General features: G+C 25.8%; 2 protein-coding genes across 6 annotated transcripts in view; one reads left to right on the top strand and one right to left on the bottom strand.

Moving 5' to 3' along the window:
- Positions 1-465: 465 nt before the first annotated feature.
- Mtl (Rac family small GTPase Mtl) lies at positions 466-16241 on the bottom strand. 2 transcript variants are annotated; one of them, XM_016071705.4, is made up of 6 exons: positions 15964-16241; positions 13962-14119; positions 11320-11434; positions 9936-10053; positions 6170-6330; positions 466-4728 (listed from the first exon to the last, which is right to left on the bottom strand). In XM_016071705.4, exons 2-6 carry the CDS (start codon positions 14099-14101, stop codon positions 4651-4653), a joined length of 612 nt encoding a protein of 203 aa, XP_015927191.1. In that variant the 5' UTR covers positions 14102-14119; positions 15964-16241; the 3' UTR covers positions 466-4650. The 2 variants fall into 2 exon arrangements, with proteins under 2 accessions (XP_015927191.1, XP_015927192.1); XM_016071706.4 differs by lacking the exon at positions 15964-16241 and adding an exon at positions 15764-15916 and having other exon boundaries at positions 2765-4728.
- sky (GTPase-activating protein skywalker) overlaps positions 16197-17242 on the top strand; it is a 22249-nt gene continuing 21203 nt past the window's right edge. Inside the window, exon 1 of one of the 4 annotated variants that reach the window (XM_016071703.4) lies at positions 16197-16322. Coding sequence is in view for 1 of the 4 variants with exons in the window: in XM_016071702.3 (XP_015927188.1) it covers positions 16819-16824 (6 nt within the window). In the remaining 3 variants the exon portion in view is untranslated. Of the gene's footprint in view, positions 16825-17242 lie in introns of all 4 variants that reach the window. The other 3 variants (XM_016071702.3, XM_071179760.2, XR_006225235.2) reach the window with 3 other exon arrangements.

The raw sequence follows: 17242 nt of genomic DNA, 5'->3' as shown, positions 1-17242 counted from the left end.
GTTAGTTACCAAACACCTGATAATCAACAAGCTAAATATGATTCAAGTAAAATAATAATGAATAATGTAAATTACAACAACAAAGAACACAAAAGAAAAGATCATATAAGTTTATTTAATTACCAATAAACATTGAATTTTAGTGTGACTAGGCAAGTTCTTGTAAAATATTAAGTCAGTTAAAATCAACAATTAATGCTCGCAGCAGATTAGATAGGTACAAAGTTTAAAATACCAAAAATAAGTTATCAAATTTGCTATCTACTATACATGACTGCTTCACATACAATACAGTTTTTAGAAACAACGAATATGGAGACTTAGAATATACTATAAATAAAGGAACAATGATACACACGTAACTGTTTAACTCTATGTAAAAGCATTTAAATAACAGATCTTAAAGAAAATTCAGTTTCTTCAAACAGTGCCGTAAAGACAATTTAGTTTACTTTTTTTTAAAAAAAAAAAAACTCTGAATGAAAATCTGATATTACTTCAAAACTTGTGTCATTTATAAGAAATAAAAGAAGACAAATCTTCATAAGGAAAACAGTAACATGAAATGCAGATCCTAGAAATTGAGCTAACAGTTATAGCTTTTACTGACTTCAACCAAAAAGGTTTTATAAATAATGCCAATCATATTTTTATGTGACATAATAACTTTCAGTTATAATATTTATATGGATAAAGTACGGTACTATATAAAAATTCATATCTAAATAAAGCACAGTATATGCATACAAAACTATACACAAATGCAAAATTCATTTCAAACAAATGCAAAAAAAAAATAAATACAATTCATTAATAACAACCAAGGTATTTTAAAATTCTTCTAAACTAATAAATAAATATTTATCTTAGAAAAACAGATCAATGGCATATGATAGCAAACAGGATAAAGATACAGTTGTTAATAATATTACTTCAAAAAAACATTCCATCATATCTTACAAAAAAAAATTAGAAAAGTAGTGCTGTTAATTTAAGTGTAAAGTAAAATATTTTCTTAATAAAGTCTAAGCCATTAAACAATGGCATAATGGTCTCTAAATGACTAAACCATAGTCTTATAGCCTCAAAAATATTAAACAATAGAACAATAGTCTGAATAACATTTAATTTAACCATATTCACTAATGGTATTTCAAGACTGACAACTAATAGAAAAAAATTTATTTAGCTGATGAATAAAGAGAAAATATGCCTTCTGCCTTACTTCAAAAATTATGTAAATCAAATCCACTCAGTAATCTTTTCAATAACAAAACAGTTATTGTTAACTTTTTAACCAAACTGAGCTACTACAATTGAAGAATTCATTTTTATTCACTGCTGATTAACTATTGATACAATTTACATATTCAATTTAAATCACACATACACACCAATCACAGAGGAATTTTGAAATCTGATTGAAATTCTAAAGTTGATTTGATATGTGTTATTTGATTTTATATTCCAGAATTTAAATTGGCAAAATTACATTGTAAAATAGTTTTGAGCATTTTGATAAAACAAAAGTATTAAGGCATAAAATCAAAAATTAATGTATTTCCCAAAAACAATCAGTCCAGAAATAAATTTAGGGGGAAAATATTTAAATTTAGTTATTTAGGATAGGAAAAAAAACTGTTAAATAAAGGTAAACAAATAAAAAAATATTTCTGCCTACTACTAACTATTACTATGAAAAATTTTATTTGTGTTTAAAATAAAATTCAGTTTATGATTGATTCAAATGAAAGCCACAAAATGAAGAATATATAATTATGAAAATCTGTGCAGTTTTTAAAAAGGAGAATTCGGTATTGTTTTGAATACATAACAAAAAAAATTGCAAAGTTTAAACCCTTCCTTCTCGCTCCCGTGAAAATGACGGGGTGAAATTTCGTCCGCTATTTCTCGCTCCCGTAATTTTGACGGGCTGGAGTGTTCAGTAGTAACGCGCCAATGAGAATAAAACTAATTCATTTCCTTCGCACAGAAAACATTTCATTTCTCATTTTACACACCTGATGGCAGTACCAGGATATTTTTAAGGTAATTGTAGATAGTTAGTTTATTTTAAACTAGTTGCAGCACTAATCAAATACATAATAAAACATACATAACAAATCAAATCATAACAAAAGCCAAAAAAATAGACACTTTTATGACCGTTTTCTTGAAAATTAACTGATCGTTAAGGGGTTAAAGCAATTTATATAGGATTTTATTCTAACTTATAGACAAAAAATATAACAATCTCATAAAAACAACACTTAGTTCATTATTCGTATTATAAAATTAGCTTGATCAACTCATAAATAAAGAAAAGCTATTTTCATATGAACTCAATTCTGTGTCTGCCCCTTCATGTTAAAGGGCACATAGGTTTTCAGTATTTAATTTTTAAAAAATTACATTTAATTCGGCTTTCATCACAAACTGAATACAATTTTTTACTAAATATAGACAAGTAATTTTATGATTGTTTGTTGTTTATCTATATTATATTAATTGAGGTTTGAGCAGCCAGTGGTAATAGAAATTTGGGGTGTTAAAAATAAAAATATTACCAACAGATAGTTCCTAAATTACTGACAGTTTTTTTTTGTATAACAACAAACAGCACCAGTAAACTTGTGATATTAACAAATGTTAACAGTGCATAATTGATACATTTACATAATTGAGTAGTCAAATCTATAAATAGGAAACAGTTATGTACAATTCAGAATTCAATAACTTTACTTTAAATAGCAAATAAATAAAAAAATTTCTCATTATATCTCCTGCTATTACATAACATCTAATTCTAAAAGGCAAATATTTTAAAATCAAAGGCAATTCCAAATACAAAAATCATTAAAACTGGCAGAAAGCAACATCTGATCTAGGAAAACAAAAATTGCACAAAAAACAAATTGACAATAAAAAATGTAAATGCCCAATTATCAATGACATACATAGCACATTAAAGACAGAAATGGTATACAAAAGGAAGCCGATAAACATACCTTACAATAAATATGAAATATAAATTCACTTTCTTAAAATGATTTAAATCCACTTTAATTTTACATTAAAAATATTTAAGAAAAGCACTAAATTTGGCAATGGATAAATCCAAAAAGAAATGTTAAAGTCATACTTATATATAACAAAAATATATTAATTGAATGTAAAAATTATTTTGAAACTGAAAAAATTTAGCTTTAGTGAACATATTACTCACTTTAGCAACAACAAAAAAAATATGCATCAGAAAATCTCATTCCTTTACAGACAAACTTGTTTACAGGCTAAAAGTGATTTCAAAAAATAATATTAAATTACAAAATTAAGACTCAAAATTTCAATTATAATTTCAAAATGTTTTAAAATCTCATTAACTTAAAAAATACTTTTACAAAAATTTAACGCAAAAAAGAAAAGAGACAGCACTTCAAATATTCACAAAGTAGCTTAAAAAAGAAACAAAAAATCTTTCAAAAAAAGTTGAGGTGTAATTTGGACAAAACTAAGACATACATATAGCTGCAAGAAACATGCAACACGCTTTACTGACTAAGCAATTTTTTTTTCAGCTTTGGTTTGGCTTAAAACAACGAAATGAAAGTGATGTACCAAAAAGTATATGCAATTAATTGAATGTATGGTTTAATGGCACAATTCAAGTAGGACAGATTGCACCATAAAATAAAAGATGGAAAAACTTGTTTACCTTCCTTAAAATTACACGATTCAATTATATATAAAAATTATACTAACCTCAGTTCAAGAGTTCTTAGCATACTTGTCAAGTGTTCCATTAAATATATTTAAAAGTAGATGTGATTCTGACTGCATAAAAAAATCATAACTAAAATACTGCATAAAAATAATCATATAAAGAACTGAGAATAATATTTATAGGAACAATTACATATAATTCTAGATTTTATAATTAACTTAAATGTTTTCGGTCATTAAATTAATATTAGATTGTACTTAAAATAATACAATAATATCTACAATAACTATTTTACAATATTTAATAATCATAACAATTTATAAAAACGTTATGTTTCTTTTTACTTAGCCTACATATAATGTGTTTTATGTTTAAAGCAAAAGAAAAATTATTCCTTAAATAACAGACAAAAAAAAGAGCATTTCAAAAGCTCTTCTGGTGACAATAAACATGTTTATTGACATGTAAATTCTAAAAATTTATGTAATTGGTACATCACTTAACAAGTGGGCTGAAAAAAGTGAGAAATGTATATAAACATAAAAAGAAATATTTGGCCACTTTTATTTTATCCTAAAATTCTGAACATAGATTTTTTCCCTGTAATCTAAATGTAACAATTATTCCTTACTGTTTCAATTTACTTTAAAAATGAATCAAAAGATACAAAAAAATTGTCATTTGCTTATAAAATAACACTTAGTTATTTTTGAAATACTTTTAAGAATAATGATATAACTTCTTTACAAAGATTTTTTTTTTTTAAAATCACTAAATTCAGCCCACCTCAAAAGATTTACAAAACATTTCAGAAATACAAAGTATACAATGCAATCAAAATGATTCAGTATGTCATGACTCCATCTTGCATTTTATATGTTGTACTTTATATATATTTTTACACTCTAATGTTTAAAACTGTAAAACTACACAAGTTTGCACTTTCTTTGTTGTCTTTTCTGAGGTTCTGGACGCAATACTGCTCTAACTGCTTCATCAAACACCTGAGAGAAAGTTATGTTTTTATTAAATTTAATAAATTTAAAAAACTGTTAAAACCTTACAAATCAAAAAAAAAATTAAATAAATATTCGATTTTATCAATCTATAGAAAAATGTTTTGAAAAATTACAATGTAACATAGGAGTGATGATGTTTTGTTGCACATTTTAGGAAAGTTAACTTTCTTGCACCTTTAGTAAATATAAACAACAGTGCTCTTTGCAAAAATCATGATGGAATTGTTTAAATATACAATGCCAACCAACAAACATGAAATGTTACTGTTAGATTAGAACTAATTCATTTGCTGAGACGATAAAATCATAAAGAGGAATTAAAATTGTTATTTTGAATGAAAATAGAGCTTTTTTAAAGATATTATAACAGGCAAGAAATTATTACAACCAAATGAAAGAAACTAATTAAGTAAATAAAAAATTTAACATTTTTAATACTTCTTAAATATGAATATTTTAAAAACAAAAATACTTTTTAAGATTTTATATTTTTATACTAATTTTTAGAAATAATTTAACAATATAAAAAATAATAAAGTTTATTAACCCCTTAACTTAAAAGCCAAAGATAACTTTGGCTTTTTCAATCTTTAATTGTTATGTTAAAGCAGTGTTTCCCAAAGTGTGGTACGCATACCCTCAAGGGTACGGGAACAGTTTAGCGGGGGTACGCATTCTTATGAGAAATATCTTGCAACAAACGGAAATATCAAAAACTTTTATTTAAAGACAAAGCTAGTCATGAAAATTTACGATTATGTATTTTTCTATTGGCTATTTTTTGCAGAGTTAACAGTTAATAATTAGTGGTGTCTACAGCCAGTTGTGATTTTTAACTTTTGTGCAATTTTTATAGTAAAAAATACATTCATGTTTTTATTAGTGGCACACAGCATTACGAAAAATTTAAGAAAGGGTACACAAAAGTCATAAGTTTGGGAAACACTGTGTTAAAGGATTAAAATTGTTACTCATGTAGAAGTTTTGAAATAAAGCATGTGCAAATTAACATAGTACTAAATTTTCTTTTATGAATAACAAAAAGAGCTTCTATAGAAATTTTTTAAAAAATTATTATTTTATTATTTTAAGCTTTTTTTTCTTAATTTTTTTGTCCTATGTCGTTGTTCCTGTTTTTCAGTGGCACCATCTAAGGCCAGGAATTTGACTTTTGTCATGCCTTTCACGCAACCACAACCCGTTTATAGGACGGGTCACATTCACACACAAAGGAGAAAGGACATAGAACACACAGAGAGAGAAAGAAACATCCATGCCTTGCCCGGGATTCAAACCCAGAACTTTCAGATGCAAGGACAGTTCCCTGCCCCCTACACAGGCCGGTCGGCATTTTAAACTTTTGAAACAAAAAATAAAAAATTTGTTATTGCACACAAATGAAAGATTTAAACTTTAGATTTAATACCTGTTTAAGGCCTCTTTGTGTAAGAGCTGAACATTCAAGATATTTCACTGCTCTAATTTTTGATGCCAACTTTTGACCCTGCTCCCTTTTAATGGGAGATAAGCTTTGCTCTCCTAATTGTTGCAATGTCTCTTTATCTTCTCGCAAATCAATTTTTGTCCCTAAGAAAAAACAATTAGACACCTCAAAAAAACAATATGTATATATCAAACCTATAATTGTACAGATTACTTATTATTTATATTGAAGACACTGGACATCAAATAAATTAAAATAACAAAAACTAAAATGTGACACATGCATATCTTTCTTAAGATTGCTTAAGAGGCAAAGAGAGTCACAAGTGAAATTAATACAATGGAGTCAATAATGATAAGACAGAATATTCTGAAAGATTTCTTTCTAGGCAGTTTGGGAACATCAAGAATCTGGATAAACTATAATCATATTCAATTTGAACATCCTAGGAATATGCAATGAAATGATTCACAACTCTGACCAAATAAATATGAGCCAAGACATTTTGTACTTAACCTGTTTTAAATTTACTTGTTATTCATTAGGAAACAAGAGTAAAACAATACAAACACAATTATATAAACCAATTTTTTAATCTACTTATTTGCTTAAATCTTATATTAATGTCAGAATTTCATTTACAGATCATATAATTCTAAGATAATAAAACAAATAAAATTCATTTAGTTATATTTTGCATAAAAATATATATTAGTTCTTCCTTTTGTTTAGGCGATTTGGAAACTTCAAGAATATTTTGTACTTAACATGTTTTAAATCTGCTTGTCATTCATTAGGAAACAATAACTAAGCATGACAATTAAAATCATATAAAACTAATTACTTTGTTTACTTGTTTGTTTAAATCTTACTTAAATGTCAAACATTTAATAGCAAGATATATAGTTTTAAGACAGCAAAATAAATAAAGAAAGAAAATTAATTTAATTAAGATAACTTAGCTTTTCTCTTGAGTTAAACTTATAAACACCTTCAGTACTACTCGGTGCATACAATTTTAGGACAGTAAATAGATAAATAAAGAAATTTATTTTGCTATATTGTGTCTAAAAACATAGATTGCAAGTTTCTACCATGATATTTTTTGATGCACAATTTGAGATCATATATTCGAAAACAAATAAGAAAAACAATATGCATTGTAATAACTAGTCATATACAAACTTACTAGCAATTTTGTTTGGTTAATAGAAAAAAAAAATGCTAAATAAATTACATAAAAATTCTAGAACAATTAGAATATTATTGGAAAAAAAAATATTAAGCTAAATTAAATTTTAACTTATTATAATTTGCTTTAACACATTTAAAATTGTTGCTTCAAATTCAAAATCTATTTAGACGTCAAAGTATAGGAAAATTCAGTAAACAGTTACAAAAAGCATGAAAAGGAGGGAGGACATATATGATTTTCAATCACAATTCTAAGTTTAATAATATATCAAAAAATATACATATTTCGGATGAAATAAAAAATTTTGACAAAACTTTATAGGGTATAAATATATGGTTAAACAGGGTACATAGCCAAATTCTTCAACAAAAAATAAGCACCTTTTAAGTACTTTAATTAGGACATACGCACTAATAAACGGATATGCGCACTAATAAAATTTTTCCCTCGTATTGTTGAAAATTCATCATGTGTATGTTAACAAAATGCAAAAAAAAAATTCAAAGTTGCATGATCATAATAAAAAAATTAGTTTCTGACAAAGAATTCTCTTCTTGATTATATTAGCCACCATAAAAACAATTTATGTACAATTTTAAATATATTCAATATTGAGTGAATCATTCTAGTTCTTAAATTAATAATTTACTTTACACAATTATGTCAAAAATCTTTATTCAAAATTATAATTAATTTAACAATTATTTAAAAAAGTTATCAAGTGTATTTTTTGGATTTGAATAAAATTACTTAGAAAAGCATATTCAACAAAACATTATATAACAAGATTACTATTATTGATCATACTGAATTTATAAAGATGTGTAAAGAATTAAGCAAAATAAGAAAACTTTAATTTAAATAATTTAAGAAAAAAATCATTTATATTTAAAATAAAAAAATAAATTAAAATTTAAGAAAACTTTATATAAATAACTATAACATCATCATACACTCATAATAATTAAAAAATCTGAGATAATTGACTTTTTTATTTCAGTATTTTTTAAATGTGATCATTAAGAGTTGAATTAAAGTTTTTTTTTAATGACAACTCTGAATACCACAAGAGTTTTTACTCATTTAAAACAGTGAAAGTCCCTCACCTCATACTTTTAAAATATCTTGCCTATAAATATTATGTAATTCCTTTGTAAAACAACTTAAAAGTAATGAAAATTTTAAATGTAATAATGCAATGATAAAAAGTAATAAGTAAAGAAAGTAATAAAGTACAATGAGAGTTTATAAAAATGTAATGCATCCGTGGACGGTCCTCAAGTAAAGAATCTAACAAATTAAAATCTAAATTCATTCTTATCTTTATTAAATTAAATGAATAAAAGAGAGACGAAGATTTTGAGATGAAAGTTAGCGATTATTTACTACTCTGGGGACCCACATGAAAATATGTAATTAGTGAATGAACCCCAAGTTAAGTTCAAGGATTATGGTATTGATCGATAAAGAGAAGAGCGCAAGAAGGTCATTAGCTTACCAGTGATGAAGACAAGGGTTCTTCACCAATGATGAAATTAACAAGAGAAATTAAATTTTCATTTGCTTTTAAGGGGCAAAAATTGGCAATGTTTAGTTGGTCCCTTTGATTAGCGAAAGTTCAAGAGATCTTCAGTTCAGTTTCAGAGGGCAGAAAAGGACGCCTGAAATTCTCTCTTGCAGAATGCAGCAGAGTTGCTCATGAGAAAACAAGAATCCAGCTCAGCAAGTGCACATGTGGAAACGCAAGTATTTCATCAAACATTTAAAATTATAGGCACTTTCATACGCTACTGACCAAGAGGTATGGCAAAATGGATTGTAGTTGAATGAATTGTGAAAACATTAAATAGAACCATGTGAAAATTTCATTTTGGAAAAGGGGAAATTAAGTACTTTTTAAAAACACCCAATGAAAAAAAGCATCTTTAAGAGCTTTCAAAAAACAAAACGCCAAAATAAGCACCTTTAAATACTTTTTAACAAAGCTACACACCTTGTAAAAATTATAATAAATTATTACTAAATAGATTCCATGACTGGGAGCAATTTATCTTAAAGTGCACTCTTTACCTAAAAATGCAAACTTAAATGCTTTATTTTCCAGTACTTACTATTTGTACTTTTAAAATACTTATTATCAGTTAAAATTAAGATTTGTTTTTCCATTAAGTAGATTTTGTTTGCATTACTTTTTTTAGTACCATTTAATATCATGCCAACTTGAAAAGAGTCACGTACTGAAGGAAAACAGTCGCCTACATTCCACAAGTGATGAAACTAGAATTGAAAATTTTGCAATGAAAATTCTGATATAAAAAAAATTTATTGAAAATAGGAATTTGCTTACAAAATAAATGATGTGAAGATATGGTCAATGATTTAATTGTGAAAGATCTACTGCAGTAAAATATATAACTAACTGCATAAAAAAAATGTCCCTCTCATTATGTCACGAGTCCCATATTTTGCGTAATCAGTTGACTATACATAGAGACATTAATTTAGCTAAAAAGGAGGAACAGAAAGAAGAAAAAAACTAACTGCAATACTTACCAACTAAAATTATTGGAGCATCTGGGCAGTGATGTTTAATTTCAGGATACCATTTAGAAGTAACATTTTCAAAGGAAGACGGACTAACTACACTGAAGCATATGAGGAACACGTCAGTCTTGAAAGCAAAAATAAAAACGAAGTTAGAATAATAAACAAATTGTATAAGACAAATCATTTTAGCTTATCAAAAATAACTTTCTTATTTGCACTAGGGGATTTTATGTTGGATACCACAAACTAGACAAACCCAAATTCCCAGAGATTTTCACAGTAACAAGTAAAATTTAGAAGTTTCACGGTTTAAACTTACACTGTTTAAATTTGCATATTTTTAAAAGCAATATGTATACACACAAGGATATGCAAACCCTGAGCATCAAGTCGCCATGGCCCCTAGAAAATCGTTGCTGTGCCAAATATTTTAAGAAAATATAACATAAAAGCAAGTTGGTAGGGCACTAGGTCCATGTCCAAGAGGGCGTGGGTTCGATCCACATCGGCCGAAGACACCCCGTGTAGTGAATGGTGACTGATGCACGTTTAATCTGTCAAGTCACAAAGTCCTCCATGTTCACATAACAAATCATACCTCTGGGGGTACTGATCCAGGAGTTTCCTTTTCTTCTAGATTGGTTCAAAATTACAAAGCTACGGAGTAGAACATTAATAGTCGTAAACCCAAAATTGGGTCGGATGTTCAACGACTGTTATAAAATAAAATAATAAACCTATATTTATGTTTATTGAGAATTTACAAACTAATTATACTTTATTTCATACCTAAGTTTTTCATGACATTTAATTAAAAATCTTAATTTGATAAAATCATTATCAATTTTATGCAAACCTCAAGATAAGAACTAATAATCAAACATGTTTATAATCTTAACTTTTTAAAAGCTTTAATTAAATATGTAATAGAAAATATGTAGATGTAATAGAAAATCATACAGAGTCATCATTTTTGTAGGAGGCAAAGAAAAAAGATTCCTGTCTGAGAATCAATAAAAAAGACAGCTATCTTTTCATCTGTATATGTAATAGAAAGTTTGTACAGGTAAGAGTACATATAATATTTGTACATGTAAGAAGACATCTGTGTTATACCTACTGGAAGAAAGCCCGTGTAAGTTGACCACTTATGATGCATTGCTTTAGTGGTTAACTGAGACAGGTGGTCACCTTATAGAAGGGGATGAGTCATTTTTTTTTTTTTTTAAATTTTTATATAATGTTACTACTATGTCACTTTGTAATAACTGAAAATATCTAAATAATATTACATACACTAACATTTTTAATTGATTTTATTTTAGATATTAGCTTCTATAAGAGATAAATTTAATAAACTGTAATAGATACAAGAAACATATGAATTTACCTGTGGGTAGGATAGAGGCCTTAATCTATCGTAATCTTCCTGCCCAGCTGTGTCCCATAAGCCTAAACTAACAAGTATTCCATCACACATCATTGCTGCTGAGTAATTATCAAACCTGCAAATAGCAAATTATATAAAACATATTAATGCTGAGTGTCTGATTTTGATAGTGAAGTTACTAAGATATCAAATGAAATGAGTTTTAAATTATTTTTTTTCAATTAATACTTGAAATTGAGATTTTGAAGCATTTATTTTTTAATCCAAAATGATTGCTTTAAAAGGTAAAATAGTGTGTAATAAAATCAAGATATCCAGAACCTAAATGTATTTAAACTTAAACCAATATAACACACAATAGTATATTATCTACTGCAACCATGAATAAGTTGTTAAACCTTAAACATATTTTTTTATACCTTTTTCACTGTTTTGTATTAATTTAAATCAAAATAAATGAAAAATAATATATTTAGCAATTTAATAATTTATGATTATGAAATACAGCATACAACACAGGTGTCTTTTTCTGGGTTAAAGGTAAAATCATCCAAACACAACTCATTTCAAAACAATAATTTTTCAAACTTGCACTTATATACAGTTATTTAGATACAATTATTCATCAATGAAATTTTTTTAATTTACAAAATCAATTATTAAATCTTTGAACATGAATGAGAGAATTTTTTTTAAACTACTTTTTTTGGATTTTATACTTTAGTACAAATATAATTCCAATAATCTAACCGATTTTTTTTTAGTATCTATTAAACAGTTTTTTACACTTAATAAATACCAAAATATATTTTTGCTTGTAATTAGAGCATCAAAAAAGAAATATATAAAAGAGACACTGTTGTCCCATGTGTCAAAGGCTAAGTGCAAATAACTCAAAAAATATAAACTATAATGTAAATGTCTCAGTATACCTCTTTTTTATAACTAGTGGACTTTTTTAAACTTATTTCAACGGTGTAAAAAATATTAGTCGTGACAATAATTATAAAAGAAAAATGCCTCTAGAAGTACCTAGTCAAAATCACTTAGTACAAAACCTGAATAAAATAACATCTAGTGTGGACATAGTAATATCTCAGATCTAAGAAACAAAGTATGACAGTTATGACTACCTTGCAAAAAATTTCTCTGAAAATGAGAATGAATCATAAAATCAAACACATATGAAAAAACACTTAGGTTATTAATGTTCCACATTTTTTTTGGATGATAGTAAAAAAAATTTTTATGCAATCAATGAAAATGATGCTTTATCAACTATTTGTAAAAATCACACTCTTTACTAAATAAACTAAACATTACTGGAACCACAAATACAAAATAATCCTTAGTAATCTACGACACTAGTAACCAAAGGGTTATCATACTAACACAAAAATATGAGCAAACTAACTAAAATATAATATTCATAGACATTGCAGCCTGTAATAAATAATCTATAAAAATAAAACGTTTTAATCAAATGAAATAGATAAATATGCAAAAAAATAAATAAAAATATCAGTTAGGTTTCTTTTTTATAACATTGCTCTTGATTTTTATATATATATATATATATATATATATATATATATATATTCCCAAGCTGATTTTAATAATTATACATTTATTTACTTCATTCTTTAAGGCACAGTCAATTAACTATGCATGATAAACAAAAAACTGTATTTGGAAATATACTTCTTTTTATTAAAGAGGAATAGTCACATTGTCCATGTATCACTGTGCCTTTATGTTTACTGTTTATCAGAACAGTAAGATTTTGAAATTCATAATGATAAAGATACAGAATTCATAAAAAAATATTCAGTTAAAAAAAAAATTAAAGCAAAGGCTGTAAAGAAACCATTTTAAAAGACACAGACAGTCGAATGTCTTGAGCAGTTCTTGATATTTTGTTTTATCTTATTCATTATAAAGGAATTTATTTTGGGTAAGAATGAGTATGGAAAATAAATTTCCTGAAAGAAATATTACACTAAAAGTAATTCTTCAGCATTCATAAAGTTAACACTTTTTACCTTGCAAATAGTAACCAACAAGATCTAAAAGAAAATTTCAGAGCTTAAGTGGTAGCCTAATTTTCAAAGTATTAAGAAAAAAGGTAGTTACGAATAATTCTAAGAAAAGTAACTATTTATTAAAATGCCAAGATGAGCTATACTGCCATGCAATTGAAAAAACAATGTAAGTGCTTCACATTAGATATTGAGAAAAGTGGTTTGACAACTATTTTCTTTTTATTGGTAATGATGTAAAAGCTAAAATAGAATTTCAGAAAACTGAAGAAAAAAAATTTTTTTACAATATGTAGCTTATCATTAAAAAGTGACATATATAAAAATAGTATGTCATCAATGCTCAGCCAACTGATACATTTATGGCAAAGCTTTTCGAAAAGCTTTATCTTATACCCAAATAACAAACAAGTACAACTTATCAAACAACAAAATTCAAACATTTTTTTTTAATACAACAAATAATCAATTAACATTTACTCAATACGCCAAGAAATACGTCTAACAAGAAAAGAAACTTTTCAAAAAGCTTTACTTTAAAAGTAAAATTCTATTTCCAAGTACAAATAATTAAATTATAAAATTGAAAAAAATAATACATACACAGTAGGCACATATTCACCAGGGAAACTGTCTGTAGTATATGATATAAGCATACATGTTTTGCCTACTGTTCCATCGCCAACGACGACACATTTTATAGGTCTTCCGGCGGAGACACTACCTGCTGGAGCCCTCTGCATCAGAAATATTGGATGTACCTATTGCGGGAAAAAAAATCTTTAATTCTATAATCATACAAGTTTCATAGAGTAACATTTTGCATACCATAGAGTTCAATTTTTCACTTCTTAAGAACTTAATGCTTATACTTTTTTTGATAAATAAACGTAATAAAATTAATCAATATTTATTTTAAATTTTAGTTAATTTATTGCACTTTCCTTGAGTTAATTGGTTTTTACAATTTTTTGACTTTTAATTTAAATGAAATAGAAGGCGAGTCAGTTTATATTACCAAGAGTGAATTAAGAAAAATTTAATATCAATATCAAGTTTTAAATAATAATAAAAAAACAAGAAATTGCAATATTTTTGTAATGTAAAAATTATTATTTTTAAATTTATTGACAAATAATAAGTAAAACGTTACACGTATAAAAAAAACATGCGATAAATTATTTTTTTTCAGAGATTTAGAGTAAATTTTAAACTTTTAAGCTATGAGAAGCTTTAATAATACCCTTACAATATAAAATACAAAAATTAGTAAATTTACTGATTTATAACTTATGATAATGAAATAAATTTTTGGAAAATGTCTAGTAGTTATATGAGCAATGCCATTTTGGGTAAGTTGGACCAAATGTGTCAAAGATTTTCTTAAGCACCTAAATTTTAGTATAATTAGGTACACAATTAGGAACAACTACAGTAAAAGTTCGTGGCAATCTTGTGCAAAAAATACTTGTTTTAACTCATATTAGAGCCTCAGTTAATGATATAAAGTACAATAAAAATTTTGAGCTTAATTTAGATGTATCACTAGGTTAAAATAGAAAAGGAAATAAAAAAGGAACAAAATAATGAGTCGTAACAGATAATGTAAGGCAAAAAAATAGCATTCTGAAATAAAATTTAAATAAAGAGATATTTTCAATTAAATCACACCATTAAATACATTAAATTTAAAACATTTAGGAAATATATAACACACCAAACACAGCCATACATAACAGTTTATAAAATTATTTATGAATCGTTGTATAGAACATATATAAAGTGCAAATAATATCTGATTCAATAATATTAAAGTTACTTTAAACAGAAAATTATTCTCAAATAATGACTTTACAGAACATACAATTAAAGTTTAAAGAATAAATTATTATATAGCATGATTGTATCCAAAATCTGCATTTATATTATCACAACATTTTTAAAGATTTTTTTATCTATTATTCATTTTTTTCACATATAATTATTATAAATAAACAATCATGTGAAACAATTAAAGTTGAAAGTGTTTGCAATTTATACTGCGATATAAAATAATGTTAAGTAACAAAATCTTTGTGGTTGAGTATTTGTCATTCTATCAAAATATGTTTTTGAATTTTAATTGAATTGGGCTAATTGTCGGTATTCGGTCTTAGTCTGAATCAATACTTCAATTTCAGAGTAATTTAGGTGATTTGTTATCGTATTAAAATTTTACTATAACTAAGCAAAGGTAATGTGAAAGTAAGATTTGGAGAAATTAATGAAATACAACTTCAAAGTATATATTAAGTGCAGAATATGAAAACTAATATGCAATATAATATCGTAAGTTATGTAACAAATAACTCAGGAAAAGTTTTTTAAGCTATGATAATTGAAAATTCAACAAAAAAATAGCTAACTAAAACAAAAGGCAGCAAACAATAAAGCCGATTGTAGTATATCCACCAATTTCAAAACTTTATTTACACTACAATTAAATTTAGTTTAGCGGTATTTCTAACTCTTGATACTTAAGGTGCTGATGAACAGAAACAAATGAAGATTGCAAGAATAAAAGAAAAGTGATTCTAAATTGTTACAATCAATAAAAAGCACATACCTTTTGATTAAAAAAATTATTTTAAATTTTTTATCAGAGCGTCAAGCAGAGATCACACAACACCAACCCCAACAAAGATTTTCCGTCCGGCGAAAATTTTCCAGTTACCACCCAAGAAATAAAATTTCGAATAAAGCAAAATGTTATTTTAATCCTTCAAAGTAATCAAACAGGAAGAAGAATCAAAATAATATACAATTTAAGTAAGAGTGTTCGTGCTATTTTTTATTATTTAAAAATTAACAATGTCGCTTCTGTTTCATGATGACTCATTCTATATTGTGTTTGGAAAATTGGCAACTGAAGTGTATGTCACTTTGAGTCGCGAAATGTAAACAAACAACCAAAAAAAGTCGACGGTAGTTATTTTTGTTATCTATTTTGACAATTTTTTAAAATTTATAGAATTCGAAAAATAGTTTTTATTAATAGCTTTTTTAAAGAGTTTTTTCTTACAAAATTCATATATATTGTTTTTCGTTTTCTTTTCAGACGTCATATAATTTGTCACTACTATTTTTACAAAATAAATTTTACCTCTTTTTTTGCGATAAAAAATTGTTTGTTTCCCACCACTTATCAGAACAATTTTTTGTAACAATCGTCACACAAATTTATCTTTATGTTATTTTAATTTAATGTAAAGAACCGATAAAAATGGGTCGTAAAGGAGGAATCTTCACAGTTTAATTGATTACAAATATACGCTATATTTTAAAAATGAAGTATCTACCTATATTCATTAGCAATTTTCAGCTTCCTAAAAAACATATTTTTACCATATGGTTTTATTTAAATAATCGAAAATAAAATACCCCTTTTAATTGTGCGATCTTTGTTTTTTAGAATAAATTAATGCAGGTTTGTTGTTGAAGTAATTCTATCTTTTTAATTTTTGGATGTTTATCCAGCTGTTAAATACTACTGTTAATTACTTCGAAAAACTCGCCCATATTTCCCAAAAATAATGAAATTGAATTTTCATAAATTTAATAATCTAAATTTCTTTTCTGTAATAAAAACTAAATATTAATTTGATTCTAAATCTTTTTTTTTATTGATATTGTTGAAAAATTATATTAACATAGCTAAATATACAATGCTTTTTTATTGAACTAGAATTATATTTTTTAAATGAATACTTTGGCTAGCAATTTACCACCTACCCATATTTTATTTTTTTCAGTTAAGATATTCATTAATCTCATATTAAACTGTTAATATGTCATTTTCTTTATTTATTTGAAAATTAGAATCTCAAATATTGAAGCTAACATTC

Source organism: Parasteatoda tepidariorum, chromosome 1 (assembly GCF_982258835.1).
Source record: "Parasteatoda tepidariorum strain Cologne lab strain chromosome 1, Ptep-v5.0, whole genome shotgun sequence".
Classification (NCBI taxonomy): domain Eukaryota; kingdom Metazoa; phylum Arthropoda; class Arachnida; order Araneae; family Theridiidae; genus Parasteatoda; species Parasteatoda tepidariorum.
This window is presented reverse-complemented; position numbering and strand designations above follow the sequence as displayed.

What these genes read in the sequence shown, in the direction of transcription:
- Mtl (XM_016071705.4), bottom strand. Translation starts at nt 14,101, where the DNA reads ATGCAGAGGGCTCCAGCAGGTAGTGTCTCCGCCGGAAGACCTATAAAA. An exon ending in GGTGAATATGTGCCTACTGT is followed by an intron (nt 11,435 to 13,961) that starts GTATGTATTATT and finishes TGCTATTTGCAG; the next exon opens with GTTTGATAATTACTCAGCAG. An exon ending in TGCTCCAATAATTTTAGTTG is followed by an intron (nt 6,331 to 9,935) that starts GTAAGTATTGCA and finishes GTTTTTTCTTAG; the next exon opens with GGACAAAAATTGATTTGCGA.